Consider the following 23,103-nt stretch of genomic DNA (forward strand, 5'->3'; position numbering starts at 1 on the left):
GGGGTGGCCAAGCTTCGCTGGAGTTCTGCTGCCAGCCTGGGATCATCTCTGCTAAGGAGGAACAGCTAAAAGGGGAGACAGCTCCTTGCACAGCTGGCCCAGCAGCTGATTTTTGCATAGTGCTTTGAGACCCGCAGATGAAAGATTTGAGAGACACGAAAGGCTGTCACTGCCTGTTTGTCATTCTGTGGTTCCTCCCTGCTAATGCACGCAAAGGAGGCAACTTTCAGGGGAGGTGAGTGCAGCTCGAGGGAAAGATGAAACAGTGGAGGCTTTTCCTGCCACATCCCCTTGCACAAGGAGCACATCTGCTCCCCAGAGCTGGCTGGGCTCCAGCTCCCTCCTCCCATTTTACAGTCACCCCACCTTCATCCTTATCTGTCCCCAGTTCAACACAAGAGTCACCATCCTCCCTGGGCCACCTCTGATATCCCACTCCAGGCTCAGCTGTGCTTGCTCTCAGGGGACTCACATGAATTGCAAAGCCAAAAATTGGAGATGAGTGACAGCATCAGGGCTCCCGACAGCAGGCAAGTGTGTGCCTGCAGAAGAGAGCCAGGAGGGAGTGAAGGAACCTTAGCACATGGAAAACCAGCAGCAAGGACCCTGAAACTTCAGGAGAGTGAGGAAGGTGATGGTATCACTCAAGAAAGCAGCAGCAGGAGGCAGCAGGCATCCCACCCCTCTCTCCGTGCCAGGCACGGCTCGGCGGAGCCCGACACGCTGTGCTCTCGGAGCTGGGCTCGCTTTCAGCATTTCAAATTTGCCGGATGATAACCTCGGGGTCTGAGTTCGCAGCTCTGATCCCACCCACTTCAGGTCTGACTCATGTTGCAGTCACCGCTGCCCGGGGTTGGTACGAGAGCAGGGAGAGAGGCTGGTTCGAGAGGAGGGAGCGAGCGAGGGAGGGAGGAGGAGAGCAGCGGAGAGGAGCGAGGCAGCGCCGCTCGCCGCACACGCCGCCGCCTTCGCGACCCAGCCGCGGCACCGGGGCAAAGTTGGAGTCGGTGCAGCCACTGAAACCTCCCACACGCCCAGGGGCTCTGAGAAAGCAGCACCCTTCCCAGGTAATGTTTTTGCCTTACTTCTTGCTGAGTTGTTACGCTGCTAAAATACTTTTTAGGTGAGATTCAGGAGGGTTGGTGGGTCCCTGCTGAGTGGGATCCTGCATTGGGACAGCTGGGTCAGGTGAGAGGGTGTCACTCGTCAGATGCTGGTGCCATCAGCATCCTGTGGCGGCTGAGTGGATGCCAGTTTGGGGACTTTTTTGGCTGTTGCTGGTGGGGACAGCTGGATCCGAGAACATCAGGGGAAGGACATGGGTGCAGCGTGCCCAGGGCAGAGGCAGAGCCCTGCACATCTGTGGTGTGCAGCCTCTCTGCCCGAGCAGCCTCCCCACGGGGGCTGCTGCTGACTTCTCACACTGACCTGCCCGAGCCTTTTCCCTGGGCACTCCAGCCCTTCCATCCAGCCCTGCACACTCTGGGGGGATCTGCTGCTGCCCCATCCCAGAGCATGGTCAGATCTGTGGGGCAGGACACCCCAAGGCTGGGCTGTAGCACAGGAGGGGAGAGCAGTCCCAGGGCTGCAGAGTGCTCTCTGTCCCTGTCCGGAATCAGCTTCAGCAGGAGGCTGAATCCCACAAACTCAGGCAGCTCCAAGCACACCCTTGAGCCCATCTCCTCTGTTTTCAGTTTCACCTTTCCTGGACACTGTCTGCCAAGCAAACTTTCAAAATGCTGACTGCTCTGTGCATTTCCACATTCCTCTTCACATTTCCTGATTTCAAGGGTCCTGAAACAGCTTCTTACCCACAGAGCCCCTTTCCTCCTGGGGAAGCATGACAGAGGGCTGGTGGCAGTGATGGGAATTTTGTCCTGCCTTCCCCAACCCCTCTGCTCATGCCAGAGGCAATAATTGCTGCTTTGTATCAGACATCACACTGGGATAGGGCAGAGAAAGCACCAAACTCTGGAGAAGTCCAAAGAACAGGGACAGAAGCATCTGGGGATGCAGCCAGGCAGGACAACAGCATCCCCTCACATTTGTCCTCTCCCACATTGCCTTCAAGTCCTACCTGTGACAAATTTGCTTTTGTCCCATTGTGAATCAGGCTTATGGGCCTGGCAGGAGATCAAAAAGCTCATTCCCAGCTTGTGAGTTTTGCAATTCCCACCATCAAACCTCAGGCATCCTGTCTCAGACCAGAAGAATCCCCCACACTCCTTCCCATCTCTTGGCTGAAATACCTCTCCCAGCATGCCCAGATGTTTAATCTCAGGAAGGAGTTGAATATAATTCTAGAAAAAGCCATGATGCTCTGCTGTGAGCTCTGCATGGCCAGGGGAATGCACTTTGCTCCCAAGTGCAAAGCACTTTTCTGCCTGCTCTGTTCTCGGAAAGAAGCTATCATGGGAGGCAGAAGAACATTTCAGGTCTGCAAGGACACAACCCTCCTATCCCTAGGACAGAGCTAAAAGGCTTCATGTGGTGCTTCTCCTGAGCCCCCAGGCACCTGTGTCCTTTCCAGAAGTGGGAAATACTTCCCAAAGAGAGGCTGCCACTTTCAGGCACCTCCTGAGTGCTCCTCTCTGCTCATGCGTCTGCTCATGGTGCTGATGTACCCGGGCTTTTAACAGGTTCAAAACAAACCTGTTGTGCCAGAAGTAGAAGCACAGGAAGGGAGAGCAGCCAATGCATTCCCTGCCAGAGCCAGCACTGCATCCCATTAATCTTACTGCAAAAGTGCACCAAGTGCTGGAATTAATGATGCTGGAGTAAAGGATGCTGAGAGGTAGGGAGGGGAAATAAAAAAGTAAAATGCAAGAGATTTCCCATTAGTAAATCACAGCCCCCTCCCCAGAGGAGATAAATGCCACTTTAAAGAGGAGAACAGCAGATCAAATGCAACATGGACTGCAACAGAGCAGAAAATATCTGTTCAGGCAAGAGAAAGCAGAAATTACTATGAGAATTGTGAAGAGGATAATGGGGAGACGACAGGATATTACAAAGGAAAGATCATTAATGCACCAGAGAAGGCTATTAACAGAGTTCCTTAAAGATCAGCCTAGAGGTAAATTTTATTTAATGGTTTTCATTAGTGATCTTGGCTCAGAAAATTAGGGCTTCTTTAAGAGAAATGTACTGGTGAGAAACTTGGGAAAAGTTCTACACTGGACAAGGGATTAAGTACTAGAGGAGAAGAACCAGAGGATTTGAAGATTAACAGAAACACACCAGGCTGGCACAGGCTCACGTGCTTAGCAAAAAGCAAAAATTGCTACTCTAAGCAGCTGAAAACCGCACAGGAAAAATATCAGACTTTTGGGGAAGCCCAGGATGAGTGCAACAGCAAATGCAACCTGAGAATTCTTCACAGTAGAGATAGTGTCAATCAGAACACTGGTGCCACGGAAAAGGCATGAGAAAGATGACCCAGAAGCAGCGCCCTGCTCTGGTTCCTTCAATGTCAGGAGGGTGATTTTGAACCACAAACAGGTCCAGGCTGTGATAATGAGGATAATTAGGTAAATGTAAAAGCTGCCTGATGGGACAGGGCTGGAAAGGTATCATTTATTCCGGCTGTTGCTGGAAAGACTGCCATGGGAAACAGCTGCTCCACTCGTACATCGAGGAGGAAATCAACTCACTCTGCCAAAACACAACAGGAGCAGAGGACACGGGTATTGAAGGTGGCTGTGAGTGACCTGGGCACAAAGCCAGGATAACATGTGGAGTCACAGAGAGCCAATGCTCCAGGAGAGAGCTCTGAGCTGGATGCATCATCCCAGGGTCTGTGTCCTGCTGGCAGTGAGCTGTACCACCCTCCAGCCTACTTTTCCTGCAAAACCATGTCCAGAGGCAGTGCTCACCTGGGGGGGTGTTTCCATGAGACCATTTGGCTGGGGGATATGAGAAGGTGTCCTGCACCTCCACCACAGTCAGGGTTGCAGCATCACCCATCTGAGCTGACAGGAGGCAGGTCCTGCCCCATTCCATGGAGGAACATCCCAAGGGTTTGCAGGCAGCTGAGCCCTGCAGCCCACATTGAGCCACGGAGTCCCCAGCACTACCTGAGCTCCTCTGCGGGGATGAGGACACCTCTGTCCCCCTGAAAGTGGCCATTCCTTGCCCTGAGCTAATCTGAAAAAGCAATAAGAAGTAAAACCCCTTCTGGGCACATCAGCAGGGCAGGGCTGCACCGGGAGCTGCCCTGGCACCGTGGCAGGAGCTGAATGAGCCAGAGTGCCCAGAGCTAGGTCCCACCAGCAGAGCCCACGTGAGCTGCGAGAGCCAGAGGCAGGAGCAGGATGTTGGTGTGTGGTGAAGCAGCCACGTAGGAGGCTGCCATCCACCCACAGCATTTTCTAAGTGTGCTACTCCCCCTATAATTTAATCTGCCATTTCCACATGTTGGGAGCAATGAAAACACATCCCTTTCACTTGGAAATACCCTTCTGTGGGAACAACCTGTTCTCCTCGCTGCCGTCAGTGGGCAGGCAGCGCTCAGCTTGTTCCACACTCCTTTTGTGAGTGAACAAAGAGCCTTCCATGGCAAGAGCCTGTGCTGCAGCTGGAGGTGAGGAACTGCTCCACACGCTGCTGCTGCCGTGGCTGAAAGCATCGCATCCCTCTCCAACAGCCTCAGTCCCAGCACCCAAACTCAGAGGGTTCCTGTCTGCCAGTGAGTTTGCTCTGCTCAGCAAAAGGCTTCCCATGGGCTGGTTCACGGTTTGTTGTTTGCTTTCCATGCCTTTAGAAGCAGCAGGGCTGTGGGAATCGCCTCTAATCTCAGTGGTCCAGTCCCAATCTCTCCCCTGTATGGCTCCTGGCAATCAGTGGCTGTTTACTCATGCAGTCTCCCTGGTATACTCCCTCCCATGGCCACCGTGCCTTTAGACTTCCATCAAAGACATAAATCATCTGAAGAATATTTCAACCTGCACCACAGGTGTTATCTTGTTGATGCAGGGGGAGTTTAAAATCTCACCTTTGTCCTCTGACAAGGCTGGATCTTTTCCTTTCCTGGAGTTTCTTCTGATTGCTCCATCTCTGCAGCCTGTTGCACTCTGCAGAGAATCAGCTCTGCCTTCCTGCACAATCCTGCACCACCAGGGAGGCTTCACTGCTGCTCCAGGGGTTGCAGGGAGCCTGCAGAGCTGGGTCCTGCACCACCCACAGGGACCAGCGCATTGAGGAGGACAGGAAGACCCCTCAAATCATCTGGGAGACCACAGCTTGGATACAGGCAGATCCATGAGGTTCAGCAAGTTAGTCGACCTCCTCAGCCATCCCCAGCCCTCTTTCTTGTCCTTGCACTACCTCAATTCCCCTTTAGGTATCTTCCCAACAGGGATATTGCTTCCAATCAAGGACCCAAGGTCCCTTTGAATCTAGTAGTGGCAGGGTCTTGGAGATCACCATATCCAGCAGCTCATTTGTAAGTTAGAGTGGTTTGCTCTGTTGTTTCTTCCCTGGCAACATGTGGCATTTTGTTATTTGCATCCAGACAGAAATCAGCCAGAAAAAGTCAGTCTGCAAGGGATATTCTTCTTCCCTCCCAGAAGCCAGGGCAGAGTGGGGATTTCCCATACAGGCCACAGGAGCTGCTGTGATTTGTGATGGCAGGATGGCTGCTGCAAAGCACAGACACAAGGACAAAGTTTAATGAGATCGGCAGCCACAGCCAAGATTCAGAAATTACGTAGTCATGACTAATTTTGCTGAATTGCATAAGAACTGCTATCTCAGGAAAATTGTTTCCTCATATCCTCCTCGTTCTCACGTTTATTGTAAGCCTATAGGAACATGACAATTTTAAAATCTCTGCCCTTCTTTCAACATCCCTCCATTACATGGGCACCCCTAGTGCTAGGAGAGCCCAGCTGGCAGGTACCTGGGTGCCAAAGGACTTTCCAATTTGGGTTTAAGTGGGCTGCAGCAGCCAGGAGGTACAGACACCCTGCTTCTGGAGGGGTGTGAGGGGAAGCTCAGAGAGTCTTTGCCCACTGCAGCTCTGACTTGATGCTTTTATAGACTCACAGAATGGTTTGGAAGGCTTCTTACAGATTTCATTCCACCTCTCTGCCAGGGACAGGGACACCTTCTGCAACACCAGGTTGCTCAGAGCCTTATCCAGCCTAGACATGAACATTTCCAGGGATGGGGCAGCCACAGCTTGTCTGGACAATCTGTGCCAGGGCCTCACCAGACACTTTCTTTTGCAGGTTGTCCTTGAGAGGTAGCAAAGCTCTGTCCCTGCTGGAGCACTGCTGACCACTGTCACCAACCAAACATGCAGAGGGCATGAGAGCCCACAGGATCTGACCCAATGGTCACTCAGAGGAAAGGAGAAGGCAAGAAGGGAAAAGAAGCAGTTGAGATCCACCAGCAGCTGCCACAGGGCATCGGTCCAGCACTGAGCTCCCAGAGGGGACCAGCAGGCACAAATGAGTTGCATCTTTCCTAGACCATGTCATTCTCAGCACACAAGGCTGAAGGTGTAAAGTGACTCTGCAATGTTCTCCAAGGTCCCTGTAGAACAAGGGTCTCTTTGGGAAGGGCTCTAGGCCTGCCTGGTCCAGGCTCACTCCAAGCAGCTTTGGAGCTGATGAGAGCAGGACTGCTCCATCCTTGCAGTGACACCATGGATCCATGTTACAACCACACAAGCTCTCAAAAAAGCATGGACCTCCCCCAGCAGGTGCTGGTCGGGTTCTTTCTGGTCGTCCTCATCGTGATCACTCTCTGTGGTAACATCATCGTCTGCCTGGCCGTCACCCTGGACCGCCGGCTGCGGAGCTTGACAAACCGCATCATCGTCTCCTTGGCCATCACAGACCTGCTGCTGGGGCTGCTGGTGCTGCCATTCTCTGCTTTCTATGAGCTCACCAAGGAGTGGCCATTTGGCAGCATTTTGTGCAACATCTACACCAGCCTGGACGTCATGCTGTGCACGGCCTCCATCCTCAACCTCCTCATGATCAGCCTGGACCGCTACTTTGCTGTCACCACCCCGCTGCGCTACTGCCAGGTGGTCACTCCCTCCCGGGTGGCCATGGGCTTGGCTGTCATTTGGACCGTTTCACTGATGGTCTCCTTCCTACCCATCCACCTGGGCTGGAACACCAAGGGCACAGCAGTGCAAAACACAGGCCCCACCTGCAGCAAGGAGTGCACGCTGGCAGTGAACCTCGTGTACGGGTTAGTGGACAGCTTGCTCACCTTCTACATCCCTTTGGTCATCATGTGCATCACCTACTACCGGATACTCAGGATAGCCAGGGAGCAAGCCAAGAGGATAAACCACACGTGGGGTAACGCGCCCGTGCCCCCCATGGTGAAGGAGCACAAAGCCACCGTGACGCTGGCAGTGGTGCTGGGAGCCTTCATCGTGTGCTGGTTCCCCTACTTCACCCTGTTCACCTACCGGGGCGTGTGGGGGGACAGCAAGGTCAAAGGCACCCCCATGTCCATTGTGCTCTGGCTGGGCTATGCCAACTCAGCCCTGAACCCCATCCTCTACGGGACACTCAACAAGGATTTCCGAGTGGCATACCAGCACTTGCTGTGCTGCTGGAGGACGGGACACCCCAGGAACTCCCACCTACCTCCCCTGCAGAAGGCCCAGCCCAGGGGCAGGCAGGGCCAGGGCAGGCAGGAGGGTAAACCCTTGAAGCTGGAGGTGAGGAACGAGAAGGGGACTCTGCTCACTGATGGAGCCCTCAAGAGGTAAGAACCTTCCTGCACTCAGGACTTTGATGGTAGGTCTGTCCCCAGCAAGAAGGGCAGAGGTGAGGACCCCACATTGTCCATGGACTTTTAAGCAGCAAACTGATGCCCCAGCTGGAGATCCTTGCACAGGCAACTCCTAAGTTCAGCCACTCAGAAATTCCCCACCACCCGTAAGAACCCAGCTGGCATCCCCTCCATGCTGGCAGCACAACTCCAGGTACTCCAGCTTCCCACATGGCTGGGCCTCCCCTGGAATTGCCACCGTTCACAGGGAGCACAAAATGTCCCCTGGCTTTGCTGGGTAATGGGGACAGTTGCCATCAGAATTTGCTGTACAGAACGGGGTGAAGCTCTTAGCTGGGACTGCTCCCCAAAATCAGCCGTGTCCCTGTGAGGAACAGACAGCAAATTCTGGGCACAGAGCAGAGCTTCAGGGGCCAGGAAAGGTGACTGAAGGGAAGATGGGAATTAGTCCTGGGGCATAGTCAGAGCACCTGCAGCCAGGCTGGGAGTACCTGCAGGAGCCAAGATCTGGGTTCCCAGCTCGGCCGCTTCCCTCCCCATCTGAGCCATGCACCCTCAGCATTTCAGCCACCAGTTTGCATCAGCAGTGAATTCAGCCAACAGCAAGTTTCATTCCCGTCTCTGGAAAGGGACAGGGGTAGCCCAAATTAGGTTGGCAGATGTTTTTAGAAATACAAGTGCCCATGTAATGTTAGAGCAAAAAATTCCCTCAGTGCCACCCCAAGCGTGTTATGAGGGTCAACCCCAGAAAAGGATGTGGTGAGGGAGCAGGCTGGAAGCAAAGTGGGCCAGTTCTGTGCTAAGCTGTCTCCCCAGCCCCCTCCCTGGGCACCCACATCCCCACAGGGCTGTGCCGCCCTCTCACTGCCTCACTCCAAGGTGTTCACAAGCACAAGGAGAACGGAGAGGCAGGCTGTCAGTCTGCTGCTCCTGAGATAATCTAACCTCTAAGCAGTGCCTGATAAGCAGCCCAGAAACTTTCCATCCATAGATAAGGAGCCCTTTGATTCCCTGTTCCCGGCGTGCCAGCAGAGAAGCCGCGCTCGTGCGCTCTCGCAGCACGTGCCCTTGATCCTGCCCCAGAAAGAGTCTTAAGCCACCAAAAGGAGAACTCAGGGAGGTGAACCAAAGTTCAGAACCACCCAAAAGGCTGATCCAGCATCGTGCCTCCCCCAGGGCACCAATGTGACTGTACCCAAGGGAGGGGTGCAGAAAAAGAGATACAGAGGGATGGATTAACCGGAACAAATATAAGAATGCAGGTCCTGGGGCTGCCTTTTTCCATTTCCAAGGAATTAATGAGGAGCCCAAAGTTACAGCATTTGGCAAATTGTAGGTTGTATATAAAAACATATGGAAAACGTGTCTAAGGTGGTGGGGGTGTTTCTGCAAACATCCAGAGACAAAGAGCTATCCTGTTTACTCACACAGAAGTGCAGCCCCTGGGCAAACCAGGAGCTCTGCACTGAGGCTCTGCAGCTGAACCAGGAGAGCTCAGGGGGGAACAGGCTGTTGGGATTTCTCTGCACAGCCAAGAGAGAACAGAATATAAATATCAGTGTATTCTCAAAATGCTGACTTACCACAAAAGGACAATAATGACTTGGAGGGAGATTAAAGGGGAAGAAAAATGGGTTTCTGTTCCTCAGACAGAGGGCAGGGTCACTGATTTCCTGGCTTTTACCCTCTCAGCTTTTCCGGGTAGAAAAGATTCTTCCCCTGGTTCCCCAGAGGAAACACTCAAGCAAGGGGATGTTTCCTGACCTTTCTAAATTCAGTGAGCTCCACCCCATCCTACACAGTATCTCACCACTGTGGTTTCCACTCACAATCAGATAAGAGTTGCTCAAGCACCTGCTTTTACTTTCTCTCCTTCTCTTCGTAGCCCTCTCACCTCACAGCAATCATGCACCAATGATCACATGTGTCCATGTGTCCCCTTCCAGCCCTTTTTTCCCATAGTCAGATACACAAAGATCTGCTGTTGGCAGATGATCAGGATCAACTAATGCCACACAAGACAGGTGAGCACAGGATTTACCTGTTCACCAAAAACTTGTCAGCCAATTTCACACACAGCACAAACCGAGCTGGTTCCTCTCTGCAGAATCTTCAGAGTCATCTGCCCTGAACATGTTAACAGGAAAAGACCAACATAAATCATTCCAAAAACTCATAACCTCCCCAAATAAGAACACCCAGAGCTCAGAAGAGCTCTGCTCAGAGAAGCTCCGTGGGATCGTTCAAGGGAAAACAGAATTTTGAACTGTTGCCCTTAATAACAATGTTCTTTTCAGTTATGAGGCATAGGGAAAAGACTAACAAACAAGAGTGCAAATACTGGAGAAGTGCAGCCAGTCTCAAGGGTCACTCAGAGCCTCAGCCAGGAGTAGGGCAGGGAATCAAAAGCTGCAGGACCTCCACAGCAGCTGGGGGCTGAGGGCACTTCCATGAGTGAGGACCAGGTAAGGCTGAGAGTACAGGACCAAGCAGAGATGCAAGGAGAAGACAGCTACTCCCATTTCCACACCAGGCATCAGAGAGGAAGGCAACTCACACAAAACCAGTAAAGAAAACCAGAGGACCTCAGGAACCTGTTTCAGTGCAGTGGGGCAGGGCTCTGAAGAGAGCTGGTGCTTGGCTTGCTCGTGGCTGTAGGCTCTGAGAGCAGACCCTGATGTCCAGAGAGATTAAAATCCCATGAGAGGGAGCATTCAGCACTAACAGGGATGTGCTGGGCAAGAAAACCTTGGAGCTGAATGAGTGGCTGTGGATCCCATTCTTGCATGGCATCTGTGCTTAGAGCAGCAGGGGACAGGACCATGGCCACAATATATGGGCAGAGGAGAAGCCAGTTCCCACTGGAAAGGGTCCCTGTCCTGGTCACAACACGCCTGCCCCAGCTGCCAGCCTCAGGCAGACACTGCCTGGTGTTCCACAGAGCAAAGCCAGGCTCAACCAGGCTGGCCCTGACAGACTGGACTGTTCTTTCTCTCCCTCTTCATGTGCAATTCAACCTTTCCAGCACTGGAGCTTTCCTGTGAGTCTCAGCCAGCCCGCTGCCCTAGGACCCACATCTCCCAGCCTTCAACTCCTGGCTGCCCTCCTCCAAAATCCTGCCTGTGAGGTTGAAAGGACAACACTCAGCTCTCCTCAGCGCAAAACTCCACAGCAGAGGCAAGAGCTGCAGGGTGAGTAAAAGGCCAGGGCTGCTGGGTGAAAATGAAGGAGGAGGCAGCTCTCCCTGCTGTGGTATCCACTGCAGTTTTCCTGGTGCATCCTGTCCTGATGGTACCTGGTGCAAAGGGTGATACCATCAGAGATGCATCCTCACTCTTTTATCCATCACTGGTTGCTCTCCAACCAAGTCTTAAGCCCAGGGAGGTGCACAGAGCCGGGCCCCCCTCTGTGGCTGCCCTGGAGTTTTGAGATTATAGAATCAGCCTGAGATACCCTGAAAGATGCTGCATCCTGCCTGCTCCTCATGCACTGCAGAGGCAGCTGCATTCAGACCATGAATTTCCAGCACACTTCATTTTCATGCAAGCCTACATCCACAGAAATTGCCAGCAGCTTTGGCGGAGGTGCTGGCAGGGCTCCCGAGGTGAAGAGCTGATGCTGCACCAGGCATTACTGCTCTCTCCAAGTGGTGCTGGGCTGGAGGCCACAACTGCCATGCATGGGGATCCCTCTCAGCTCGAGAGAGCCACTTTGTGCAGCCCTTCTCAGGAAGAGTCAGGCAAGGTCACCCTGACCTCCACGTGCTCTCCCCTCCAGTGCTGGATGATGATAACCTGGGCTCTCCATATTGACTGTGCCCTGGGGGGAAATAGTCACCCACGTGCTGGAAGCTGGGCACACTTTGTTCCTGCTGCACCCTGAGCACTTCTAACCTCAGCCAAGGTCACAGCAATAACAGGAGCTGGTGCTGCATGTCCACACACAGAGCTGGGAGAGAGCTGGGGTACAGGGACCTGTACCCAGGGGTGCACCATAAACCTGCACTCCTCAGAGGTCCCCCCTGTGAATCACCCTGGAAATGCCATTGCCCATCAGCAGAAGGAGAAGCAGAGGACTGGAGGCTGCAGATGCTGTTCTTTGGGGAGGCATCACTGCTGCCCTGCAGCAGGAGCAGAGTGAGCCCTCCAGTCTGGAAACCACAAAGCACAAAGTGAAGGTCCCCAGGGCAGGCACAGTGCAGACACAAGGCAGAGTCATCTCTGCTGCTGTCACTGCCCAGCAGCAGGGGCAGAGGAGACGCCAATTCCAGCTCTTCTGCTTCATTCTTTCTGTCTCTGTGCATATGTTCTAAGACACATGTAGCTTCTGTGAAGTAAAAGCAAAATGCCAGCCATCCCCTGAGAGGCTGCTGATCTAATCAGCAGAATGAAGCAGAGGTCTGGGGGAGAGGTTTGCAGGAGATCTGAGGTCCTGGTGTGACCACAGATTTCCTCTCTGCACAATGGGGTTGGGGACAGGAAATACCACCTCATACAGGACACCCAACCAAAGAGCTCCTGACTAAAATATTCCCCTGACCCAGAGCAGGGAGAGGGGCCATGGCTGAAGCAGCACCCAGGAGCAGAGCAGTGCCAGCTCCAGGACATCAACTTTTGTCAGGCTACAACTCTGACAACTCAGCCCTGCTGCTGCTAGCTGGCCTGAGAGAGAGGAAGAACAGGCAGAGAAAGCCACAAAGCAGAGTGATATTGCTCAGAGGGGCATTGGGTCTTGGGGTGGTTCAAACCTGCTCAGCTCTGCCCAAATGCCAGCACTCAGCATTTAGTCGAGGCTGCTGCGAGCACCCTCACAGCATCACATCACAGTCCCTCCCAGGCACAGCAGGTGCTGAATGCAGCACCCCTTACACTGGGGAGCAGGAGAGGGGGAATGGACCCATCTGCATCTTGATCACCCTCTGTGTTCCCCTGCAGGATCCCTGCTCTGGCATGTGGCATCACTCCATCCCCAAACACTGCTGGAGAGGCCCCTGCCCACCCAGGTTTCTTCCCAGGAGGGTGCTGGGTTAGAAGAGCCCTCGGAGGAGCTGCAGAAGAACATCTCCCCATCCTGTCTGGGCAGGGACACTTTCAACATCAAGCCCCACAGCAGCAGGAAGAGAAGCCTTGGGAGCTGGGTCAGGAAGCAGTGCATGCCCTTGGCAGGGCAGGGCTGGGCTGGGAGTGCCCTCTCCAGAGCCATGGCAGTGGGTCAGGCTGCAGGAGAAGGGGCTGCTGTTGAGGTCTTGGTGCCAGGCAGAGCAGCCTAGGATGGAGAAAGACAACACAGGCACCACCTTCCCTGGTGTCCTAGGGATGTACCCACCCCTCAGAGGGGCAAGGTGGGGTGACATGGCAGGAGGGCTCAGTGTGGTGGACGCTGGCAGCCACGAGTGGTGGATGTCTATGTACAGGACATCCCAGTCCCTCAGCATCCATGCTGGGGCAAGGCTGCTTCCCATCTCTGGGGCTGTCCTTACACCACAGCCCCTGTCCCAGCCCTACTGCAAGGCAAAGAGAAGCCCTGGAGCCTGCTGGGGAGGCACTGAGCAGCCAGGGTTTGCCCCAGGCTCTGCCCTCCCCAGAAGCTCAACACAAAGAGGAGGTTTCTGCCTTGAGCCTGTGCAGAAATCATCAGTGGTATAAAAAAATCTATTTAAGACAGAAGGAAAATGACATGCTTGATTTCTGTGGGTGTGCTTTGTCCTGGGAAGAGCTGCTGTCCCATCCCCATCCCTCTGCTGGGACAGAACCTGGACACACAGCACAAACACCCAAAACACAGGCACGGCTGCCCTGGGCAAGGCTGGCACCCCCCAGAGCACATCTTGCCCTGTGGGACCAACCAGATGATCCCTCCCTGGTCCCTGAGCTGATGGAGCAGGGGACACTTTGCCATCCCCCAGGGGCGGCATCGCCCTCTCGGAGCTCCCCCTGCTTGCTGCGGGCACGGAGCAGCCCTGAGCTCCGGCCACACCGTGGGTATCACCCACTGTCATCACTCACCCACGGCGGGGCCGGGCTCCCCGAGCAGGCACAGCGCACCCCAATCACTGCCCCAACTCCTCGACACCCCCCGAGCCCCCCCAGCGCTGGGTGCCAGCATCTGCCACCGGCACCTCCGCGGGTTTCACCCTTCCACCATTGATTAGGGGTTACAGAGAGCAATTGGCTCCCAAAGAGCGAGGAGAGCCGAGAGGGGGGAGCCTTGCAGTGCCCCCCCAGCATCCAGCCAGATCCCACCAGGCAAGGAAACCTCCCCAGCACGGTGATGCCCTGGCTGGCAAGGTCCCCTCGAGGTCCTCCCTCCTGTGGCCTCGGGGTGAGGAGCGATGAAAACTCCCGGGCTGAGCCCCCAGAGCAGATGGAGAAATTGCCTGATCAGCAGCTTTGCAGAGCAGCAGGAGTCGGGCCCCTGCAGAGGAGCAGCGGGGAGCTTTTCCCTTCTCCTCCCCAAACAAAGCCGGCAGGAGCGGGCCGGGGCTGCCCGGAGCATCCGCGCTCCGCTCCAGCTCCGGGAGGAACTGGCAAACACACACCCAAACCCCTGCCACCTATGATAACAATTAGAGGCTTATCTAATTGCAAAAATAATTGCAATTGAAGTGTTTAATTACCATACTAAGCAGGAAGAGCCGTCTCCTACTGTTCCAGTAGCACTCCCGATCCATCAAACAAGGTTTGGGGCTTGTTTGGGTGCTGGGTTTTTTGGGTTTTTTCGGTTTTCTTTTTTTGATTATTAGATTGCAGCCCCAGGGGATGAAGAGATTTGCTAATTAGGGTCTTGGAGAACAGCTACCAATTCACAAACACTTGCTTTTAATTTCAATACTAACGAGGCTGGAAGGGGAAGAAATCCAAAATGCAGAACATCTGTGGCAGGGCTGGCTGCAGGAGCTCTGCCCCCAGCCCCTCCTCGCTGGGCTGATACTGCTCAGGGACCACCCCAGAGACCCCGGGGATGGGCTGGGGTGGGGTTGGCTCAGTGCAAGCCCAGGCAGGGTGGAGCTGCTGCTCTGGGTCGCTGCTGTCACCGCAGCCACCACACAAACTAATCCCGGCATCGATCATCTGTCTAATCCCCTCAGGGACCATCGGCTTTCTCAGCGATGGGCTAATCCTGGTCCTGGTTCCATCCCCTGGGGGTGCAGCAGCAAGAATTTCTCCAGGTGACATTTGGTTTTGTTCTCCTCTAAACTGACAACAAAAGAGAATTTAATTCTCTCGCCAAGCAGCAATTCTGAGAGGGAAGAGAAACTGCTTAGGAAGCTCCTAACCAACATCTGCTCTCACAGATAGGAAATATCCCCTGCTAGTGGAGCGAGCACAGGCAGGGCTGGCTGCCAAGTGCACGGGGACATCCCCATCCCCCTGTCCCTGCAGGGCACACTGGAGCTCCACTGCCCTAAATGTGGCACCCAATCCTCACCTTGCTCCAGCAGCCACCCCAGGGACCCACAGAGCCTGCCTGGGCTTCTCCCACCAAACCACCTTTCCTGTCCTTGCCACAGCTCTGGGAAGGGTCCAAAAACCTGCAAAGAGGAGACAGAGGGAGGGAGAGAGGCACAGGGAAGGCAGGAGCAGCTGCAGGGCATCCAGGCATCCTGTCCCCCAGGAGCACAGCTGAGATGTGGTGGTTGCCACAGGCCGGAGGCAAAGGAGCGTTTTATTTCTTTTAGATAAAAGAGAAACATCAGTAGAATGAGAAAAAAACTGTGTTGGGGTTTTTTTTTCAGGCTGTCATGTGATTAAACACAGAGGAAACAGAAAGGTAGAGAACAGCCCCAAGCAGTGGAAAATGAGAAACTTTGTGTTAGAAATATCAAGATTGGATTTTCTGGAATAAAATACATTTTGGGGTCACTCACCCAACAGTTTTGGCTGGGAAATCATGCCTCTGGAAAGGTTATGGAACCCATTTCCTCCCCACTAATCTAAAAATCACATTTCCATGATGAAGCATCTTGAAAGCGAGGACAAGCACTCCCTTCCAGCACGAAGGAGATGACCATGGGGAAGGCATCATCAGGTGCCTCCCTGGCCTCGGCTAAACCCTTCCTGCCCAGCATTTCCCCACCACCAAGAACGCCAAGGCTGGCAGTGCCAGAGGCACAGGCAGATCCCGGCCCCCGCAGGGTGGTGGCCACGAGACCAGGAGCATGGTGGTGTCCCTGGGATGGTGGCCAAGGGACCAGAGAGAGAGGACAAAGCCACTAGAGGGCACAAGTATGACAGAAACACTTCCCCACATGGAGGGACCTCTGCGGTTCAACAGTCCCAGAGGTCCCCAAAACCCCTCAGCATCCCCACCTCCAAAAAGTGCACCCCCAGCACTAACACACCTTCTCCTGGAGGCCCAGGACCCCGCCAGGCAGAGCTGGCCATGGAGATCTGGGTGCCCCTGGCCAGGCAGCGAGGTGTGGGTCCTGCAAGGAGCCATCTGGTCATCGCCAAGGGACGTGTCCAACGTCCTTCTGTCCTTCTGTCCTTCCCTTCTCCTTCCTCCCCAGAGCGTTGTTCAGGCAGGCTCTCCCCTCCCCACTCCTGCAGCCACCACCGCTTTCATTAAGGCTCCTCCACCAAACCAAACACCATTTGTCAGGGAAACAGCTGCCAGAGGCAACTCTGCTGGGACAGGTGTCCCCGTGTCCCCCAGCAAACAGACATTGTCACATCCTCCTTCCCGTGTGCCACACAGCCTCACCCACGTGTGGGCACTACCTGTGTGGGTCAGCTGTCCTTGGTGCAGGATGGGGGGGTCACAGAGTTCTGTTTCCAAGGTTAGCTGTCCTTGGTGCAGGATGGGGGGGGTCACAGAGCTCTGTTTCCAAAGTTAGCTGTCCTTGGTGCAGGATGGGGGGGTCACAGAGCTCTGTTTCCAAGGTTAGCTGTCCTTGGTGCAGGATGGGGGTCACAGAGCTCTGTTTCCAAGGTTAGCTGTCCTTGGTACAGGATGGGGATCACAGAGCTCTGTTTCCAGAGCTGTATTCCTGCTCCCAGCCCAATGAGCACCCTGGGACTTCTCTGTGGGTGTTGGAGCCGCTCTCAGCACCTGGGCTGCCCCGTCCCTCCACTCAGCCTGGGCGTAGCTGGCAGGTGCTGCTCCCCCGGGGGTGTTTGCACAGCTGTCAGGGATGGATCTGCTCTCCTTGCTCACAGTTCCCATCCCACGGGCAGCAGCCGATCCCCTCCCTGCCGGCAGGAGCCCGGAGCCGCTGGAGGCAGAGGCAGCAACGCCCTCCAACCCCGGGCACACAGGGACTGATGCTGATTAAACACAGCCCCTGATAATTAATTTATTAGAGGATGAATTACTTGGGAAAGCTCCAGAATGAATGTTGTTCTTCCAACAAAGCCACTAGGTCTGTTCAGCTTTAAAAAAAATCTAAAAGCAAAGGGGAAGAACATCCCTGATGAAGATCTGCAGCCGTGCCCTGGGCAAGGGGTGCCTGCTGGGTTTGGGGTCTCTGCTGGGGCTGTTGTCTGGATCCATGAGGTTGCAGGCAGGGCAAGAGGATGTGCTGGCACTGCCCATGTCCCAGCAGTCAGGAGGCCCTCAGGACGGGCTGTGGGCATTGGCCAAACACCCTCCAGCAGCTCCTTAGACCCATCTCAGTCCAATCTCGGGCTGAGGCATCCCTGTCTCCCCATGGGACCTGCCCAGGGAACCACAGAGATCTGTGTGGAGAGCACCCACTTGCCCTCTCCCGGGCACTGCCTGCCATAGGTGGGGCTGGAAGTGGCTGTCCCCGTGTCCCTGTGCCCTAGCCCGGCCCCCTGCGGGCGCTGGCTGCGGCTGCGGAGCGAGCAGCCCCTGCAGACAGCACTGCTATGCAGGGCTCTCCATCCCTTTTGCTTAATAGGAAGCATTTTTCTGTTTCATTTCCCTTACCCTTGGAGCTGAAACCGCCTTTCTGCAGCAAAACACACCAAGCCAAGGAAATTCTTCTCCCTTTGCAAACTCCCCTCCCTCCTCCACCAGCAGGAATGGGCACCCCGCAGTGCCCCCCTCGCCTGGGGTACTGCTGGAGGGACAAGTGATCCCCACCCCTGTCCTCCCATGGCACCTTGGAGACGGCAGGGACAGAGATACTGAGGGGGCTGCAGGATTCTGTTCTCTCCAAGTACAGATATCACAAATATTCCCAAACACAGCAGAAGGCAAAACCTGCCCTCGGCTCACCTCCTCTGGCCCTCCCCGGGGACACTTCACTTGCTTGGCCTGCTTTGAGGCTGAGCTAAGGCCACCATTCGTTATTGGGTAATTAAGCTCTTAATTAACAGGCTGTTTTCCCCTCAGAGCCCTGCCAGCAGCTCTTGGTGCCTCTGTCAGCTGCCTCCAGCAGGGCAGAACCTGCAGGGCTGGGGGAGTGCTCCTGTCCCAGGGATGGCTCCCGGCTGTTTTTCCTTCCTCCCCCATGATCTGTTCCTGCCAGCCTGGCACCGGAGCACCGTGACCCAGCCTGAAGGCGTGAGCCTGCTCCAAAAATGTGCCTGCAGCACAAGTGAGCCTGACACATGCCTGAGCTCAGAGTGACACCAAGGAGTCAGGGGCAAACAGGGGTGAGACACTGCCACCATGAGTGATGCTTAAATCTAAAGCTCCAAGACTAGAGAACCTCCCAGCTTATAAACCTTAAGAAAAAAAAAAATACACTATTCGAGACATTCCTGCCTAAATAAAAAATCTCTCAGCAACCTTTGCCACCAGTATGTCCCCTCTGTCCTCCCTCCTTCAGGACTGAGCTGGGTGAGGAGGCAGCAGTGCCATGCCCCAGCCCCAAGCTGGCTGAACCGTAGGGGATAAAATGGAGACCCTGCCCCAGGCTCCCCACCAGCCTCCAAACCTCAGAGAACCGCAGCAAACCGGCCGTGATGAGCTCCGTCCTCGGTGAGATGGCAGGAGCTGCCCTGCAGCGCTCCGGCTCTGTGTATTCATCACTTGTCAGTTCCCCTTAGCCGTGAAAAGAGAGTTATCCTCCCCCCGGGGCAGAGCCGTCCCGTTCCCAGCCGGGCTGGGGACACAGGGGGCTGGCACTGAGCGCTCCCCATCCCGCTGCAGGGGTGTCTGGGTGGCAGGAGAGACAAGAGTTTGGCTAATCCAAGTGGAAACTAATTGTGTTTCATTGAGGTTTTATCTCTGCAACTGGCAACATGCTCCTGCAGGAGATTTAGTGCGAAGTTGTCTGGTCCCTGCCAAGAAGGCTGGGTTTTTTTTAGAGAAAGCACATTATGCATCAAAGTTGAAATTCAAATCCCTTTCCTTCATTCCCAGGGTGTATTTATGACCTTCCAGATATTCCTCAGTGCATCACAGTTTGTGGGGAGCCCCCAGCCACTGCAGGAGCCCGGGACCAGCTCAAAGAGCTGCCTGAACTTCTTCTGCTTTATGGTTTTTCCCTTTGCTTTAAGTTGTTGCTGCATGAGTGGGAGACTGTGGGCAGGCAGGGCAGGCAGGGATGAAGCTGATGCACATGAGTGGCTCCAAGTGAACTCCCCCCAGCCCGGGGTTGCTCCTCTCCTGCTGTAATTTCCACACCCACTTGCCCCCCATGTGCAGTCTGGTGCCTGCAGTCTCCTCCTGGATGGGGTTGGCAGCACATGGAGTGTTTTTTTCCCCAAAGATGCTGCACTCCTCCCTTGGTGGGGTTTAGCAGGTTCTGAGTGCAGCCATGCCAGGAGGTGAATCAGCCCAGCCTGGAGCCTGCTCCGGGAAGGGGGAGGAAAGAGGGGGGATCAAGGAGTTATGTGAGTGCAGAGGGGGAAACACAGGACTGCAGCCCTCTCACCCATAGCCTCTGGGGTGTAAAACCCACCTGGTTTGCTGAAGCAGGCAGGGAGGGTGGATGGGTGGGGGGGCTCCTTCTCCCCACCCAGCAGCTCCTCTCAAGGCGTCAGGACAGGCCCAGCATCTGCAGTCACTGGAAAATCACGCTCCATTTCCAGAAAGGAAAGCAAAGTGTAAATCTCCCTCTCAGATGCACATTTGTTCCTCTGCAGCAAGAAAAGTGGTGAAAGCTTTAATTTCCGAGCTGGGAGGGAGAGACAAATACATCAGCAGCACCCTGGGTGCAGAGGGAAAAAACATCAATTCTGGGATTACACCAGCGGCCACCGAGATCTCTCCCTCCCTGGCTGTAATCCAGAAACACCACAGGTTTCTCGGCTGGCCCTGCAGCTCCTACCTCTCACTGTGTTTGGGGGAAATCTCTCTGTGGCCGTGAGGGTGGGTATTGCACCAGTGTTTGCCCACAAGTGCCAGGCTGGGGGGGGGCAGGGATTCCCCTGGCTGCATTTCGCATTCAGAGCAGGCTGGCCGTAGTGCTCGGCTCTCCCCAGAGATTCCCTTCATAAGAGGGAGCAAATTCCACTTATCTATCCAGGGGAAATTTGCATTTTAAATATCCCAACTCCAAATGTCACCCAGTTTGATCCCCTAAGCTGAACAAATGCAGTGGAGCAGGGAGGGGGCCAGGGTGGCTCACCAGTGTGAACAGGCTGGAAGAAAGGAAAAAAAAAACCAAGGTTAAAAGCATGTACAAATGTTTAATCTGTGCTGAGGTTGAGGATGGGAGCAAACATGGCAGAGACCTTCCCCCTCTTCCAGCCTCCATCGGGCAGGACACGGGGGAACAGGTATCCGAGGCTCCAACCATTAAGGATTAGGGATTTCGTGTTTGAGATTTTGTTTACACAATAAGACTTAAGACTGCATGGAGTGTAGGTGGATTCTCCCCAGTGCCTGCAGAGGGATTAGTGCCTATAAAGCAGCCAGAACGAGCTAAAAATTGGAGAGATCAAAGTGCAGGAAGAGGAATCACGTTCTCAGGGATGGGAGGAGAGGGGAGGAAGAGGGCAATGGTCAAGCCTGAGACAATTGCAGCTGCTGGCCCTGGAGAGCATGGGGAAAGGCATGGAGCATCCTCCCACTGCAGCTGCAGGGATGCCAGAAGGGATCTCAGGGAGCAGCTGGACCCCAGGTGTTTTCCATCCCCTCCTGAGGCTGCCAAATCTCCCTGACCAGCTCCAGTCTGCCGGAGAAGGAGGACCCCAGCCTTTCCTGAGCTCTCTGCTGCCACAGAGCCATCTCTGGGGAGCACAGCAGAAGAGGGGTGTCCAGCCTGAACCCCTCTGCAGTGTTGGGGCACAGGGGGAAGCGCAGCTGCAGGGAGGGGAGCCTGATCCTGCTGTTCCTACCAGTTTCCCGTGACCAAGGTGACACTGCCACGAGTCAGCCCATGCTACATGAGGAGGGAACACACTCGCCAAGCCTGGGGGGGGTCTGCAAAGCCCTGGACCTGCAGTGCCCAGCCTGCTCTCCCTGCCTGGCTGAGCAAATGAGCCTTCTCCTCTTCACCTCATTAAAGCCATGAGTTGATTCGATTAAAACGGGGCACCAGCCCTCGTCCCCAGAAGGCAAATGGGATGAATGTTTAAGGCGTGAAGTTTTCTGGCCCCCAGCACCTCGTTACCAGTCCAACCCCCAGTGCACAGGGCACTGCCTCCTGCCAGCTCCCTGCCTGCCATGCACCTGGGGGCAGATAAACTCACCTAGGGCAGGAGTAGTGCCAGCCCTGCACTACTCTTGGCCCAGGGACCCAAGCCCAGTGGGGCCACACACATGGAAAATCAGCCCAGGCACAGCAGGCTTACAGCCACCTCCAGCACTGGCACTTGGGGGTGCCTCTGGCTGCAGCAGCCCATAGCTGTGGGGCTCACAGGTCTACAAGCAGCCCCTTTTCCTCCTTGGCATCTGCAGTGACTGAGTTTGCTCCATCACTCTGGCTTTTGGGAGGCACAGGGTGCCTGTGCTCGCCCTCACAGTCTCCCTGCATCCCGAGCCTCTCCCACACTCAGGCATGGGACTCAAGTTTTATCCTCACCCCTGTCTCCCAACCTGCAGGCAGGCAGGCACTCCTTTGCCAGAAATGAGTCTGAAACGGTTCAGAGACCTAATTCCCTCCCTCCTTAATGCATGGAAGCTTCTTACACTAAATCTATACAGACACAATTAGCATTATTCATATTCCATATGCTCCACTCCCTTGTGATGAATATTAATCTCCTTCCTGCTCCCAGGCATTACAGATAACAGCGTTGCTGCAGTGGCACAGAGGGTCTGAGGGAGTGATGCTGCAGGTGCAGACAGTCTCATCCCCATGTCGGGAAGGGCAGACTTTGTGTTCTCTTGGAGCTGGTTTTACAGCTGCAGGGCTGGCTAAACAGGGCTGTCCTTTCTGCTCCCACTCCCGGCTGAACTGGTTTCCACTGGGGCCGCTTCAGTCCCTCCAGGGCATGTGGTTGTGTTGGGCATCATGAAGCCCCAAACCTTCCTGCACTTTCCAGCTCTCCACAGGTTTTGGAGGTGGAGTAGGACCGAGTCAGACTGTCCTGCTTCTGCCAGCTCACATTTCGCAGCATTTCTTAGGCTGAGAAGGGGTCACAGGCATTGCAGGAGCTAAACTGATGCTTCTTGCTGTTGCCCGGGGCAGGAGCAGCTTTGCCGGCATCCCAGAGCATCCCTGCTGCTGGGACTTCATCCCCCACAGCTGGGCAACTATAGCAGCTGGGCCACTGTCCCAGCGCTGCTCCCAGCTCTCTGCACAGCATCTCGCCCCAAACGGGGCACAGCAGCACCGCTGGGGCTGCGAGAGGAGCGCAGGGAGGCGGCGGAGGAAGCGGTGCAGCCGATGCAGCTCATGCACTGCCGCTATCACACGGGGACAGGAGGCATTCACAGGTCAAGGAGGGGCCATCCCGCACGCAGGCAGGGCTGCACGGACCCTACACAACCCCGTGTCCGTCTGTCCGTCCATGTGACTCCAGGCCAGGCCGGGGGTGCTGTGAGTGGGGGCCTGGGGGCTGCGAATTGAATCGCCATACGTGTGGTGGGGGTGGAGAGGATGCAGACCAGGAGGCTCCGCGTCTCCATACATCCATTTGCATGCCTAATCCGCTGCCGGGGAGGGGAGCGTCAGGTCCCCCATCTGCTCTGCAGCTCACATCATTAGCTGGCTGGTTTCCGAGCCGGCACCGAGCAGAGGTGGGAGTGGAGCAGAGAGGGGAAAAGGGAGGCTGCTCCCATCCCCACGCACCATCACATGTCGGCAGGCTGGGGAGCTTGGGAGGATCCTGCCCCTTGTCGGAGCTGGTGGGCAGCACACGGGGGACAGAGAGGGGCGTGGGTGGATGAGGGAGTCGATTCCTACGGGTTCCTAGGATGCTGCTGTGTTCCAGGCTTCCCCCGGGCAGTGTGAGAGGCACAGGGCATCTCCTCACCCATCATGGGTGCTGCCCACACTTTAACTTTGCCCCGGGGCAACAAAAGTCCCCATAGGTGGTT

The 23,103-nt window shown here is 55.1% G+C and overlaps 1 protein-coding gene across 1 annotated transcript; it reads left to right on the forward strand.

Annotated features, from left to right (window-relative positions):
* Positions 1 to 428: 428 nt before the first annotated feature.
* Positions 429 to 12,977, forward strand: HRH2 (histamine receptor H2). Its single transcript, XM_009091671.4, has 4 exons — positions 429 to 1,067; positions 6,231 to 7,734; positions 10,787 to 10,952; positions 12,696 to 12,977. The coding sequence occupies exons 2-3, from the start codon at positions 6,614 to 6,616 to the stop codon at positions 10,803 to 10,805; spliced, it is 1,140 nt and encodes a 379-aa protein (XP_009089919.2). The 5' UTR covers positions 429 to 1,067; positions 6,231 to 6,613; the 3' UTR covers positions 10,806 to 10,952; positions 12,696 to 12,977.
* The last annotated feature ends 10,126 nt before the right edge of the window (positions 12,978 to 23,103 follow it).

Source organism: Serinus canaria, chromosome 13 (assembly GCF_022539315.1).
Source record: "Serinus canaria isolate serCan28SL12 chromosome 13, serCan2020, whole genome shotgun sequence".
Classification (NCBI taxonomy): domain Eukaryota; kingdom Metazoa; phylum Chordata; class Aves; order Passeriformes; family Fringillidae; genus Serinus; species Serinus canaria.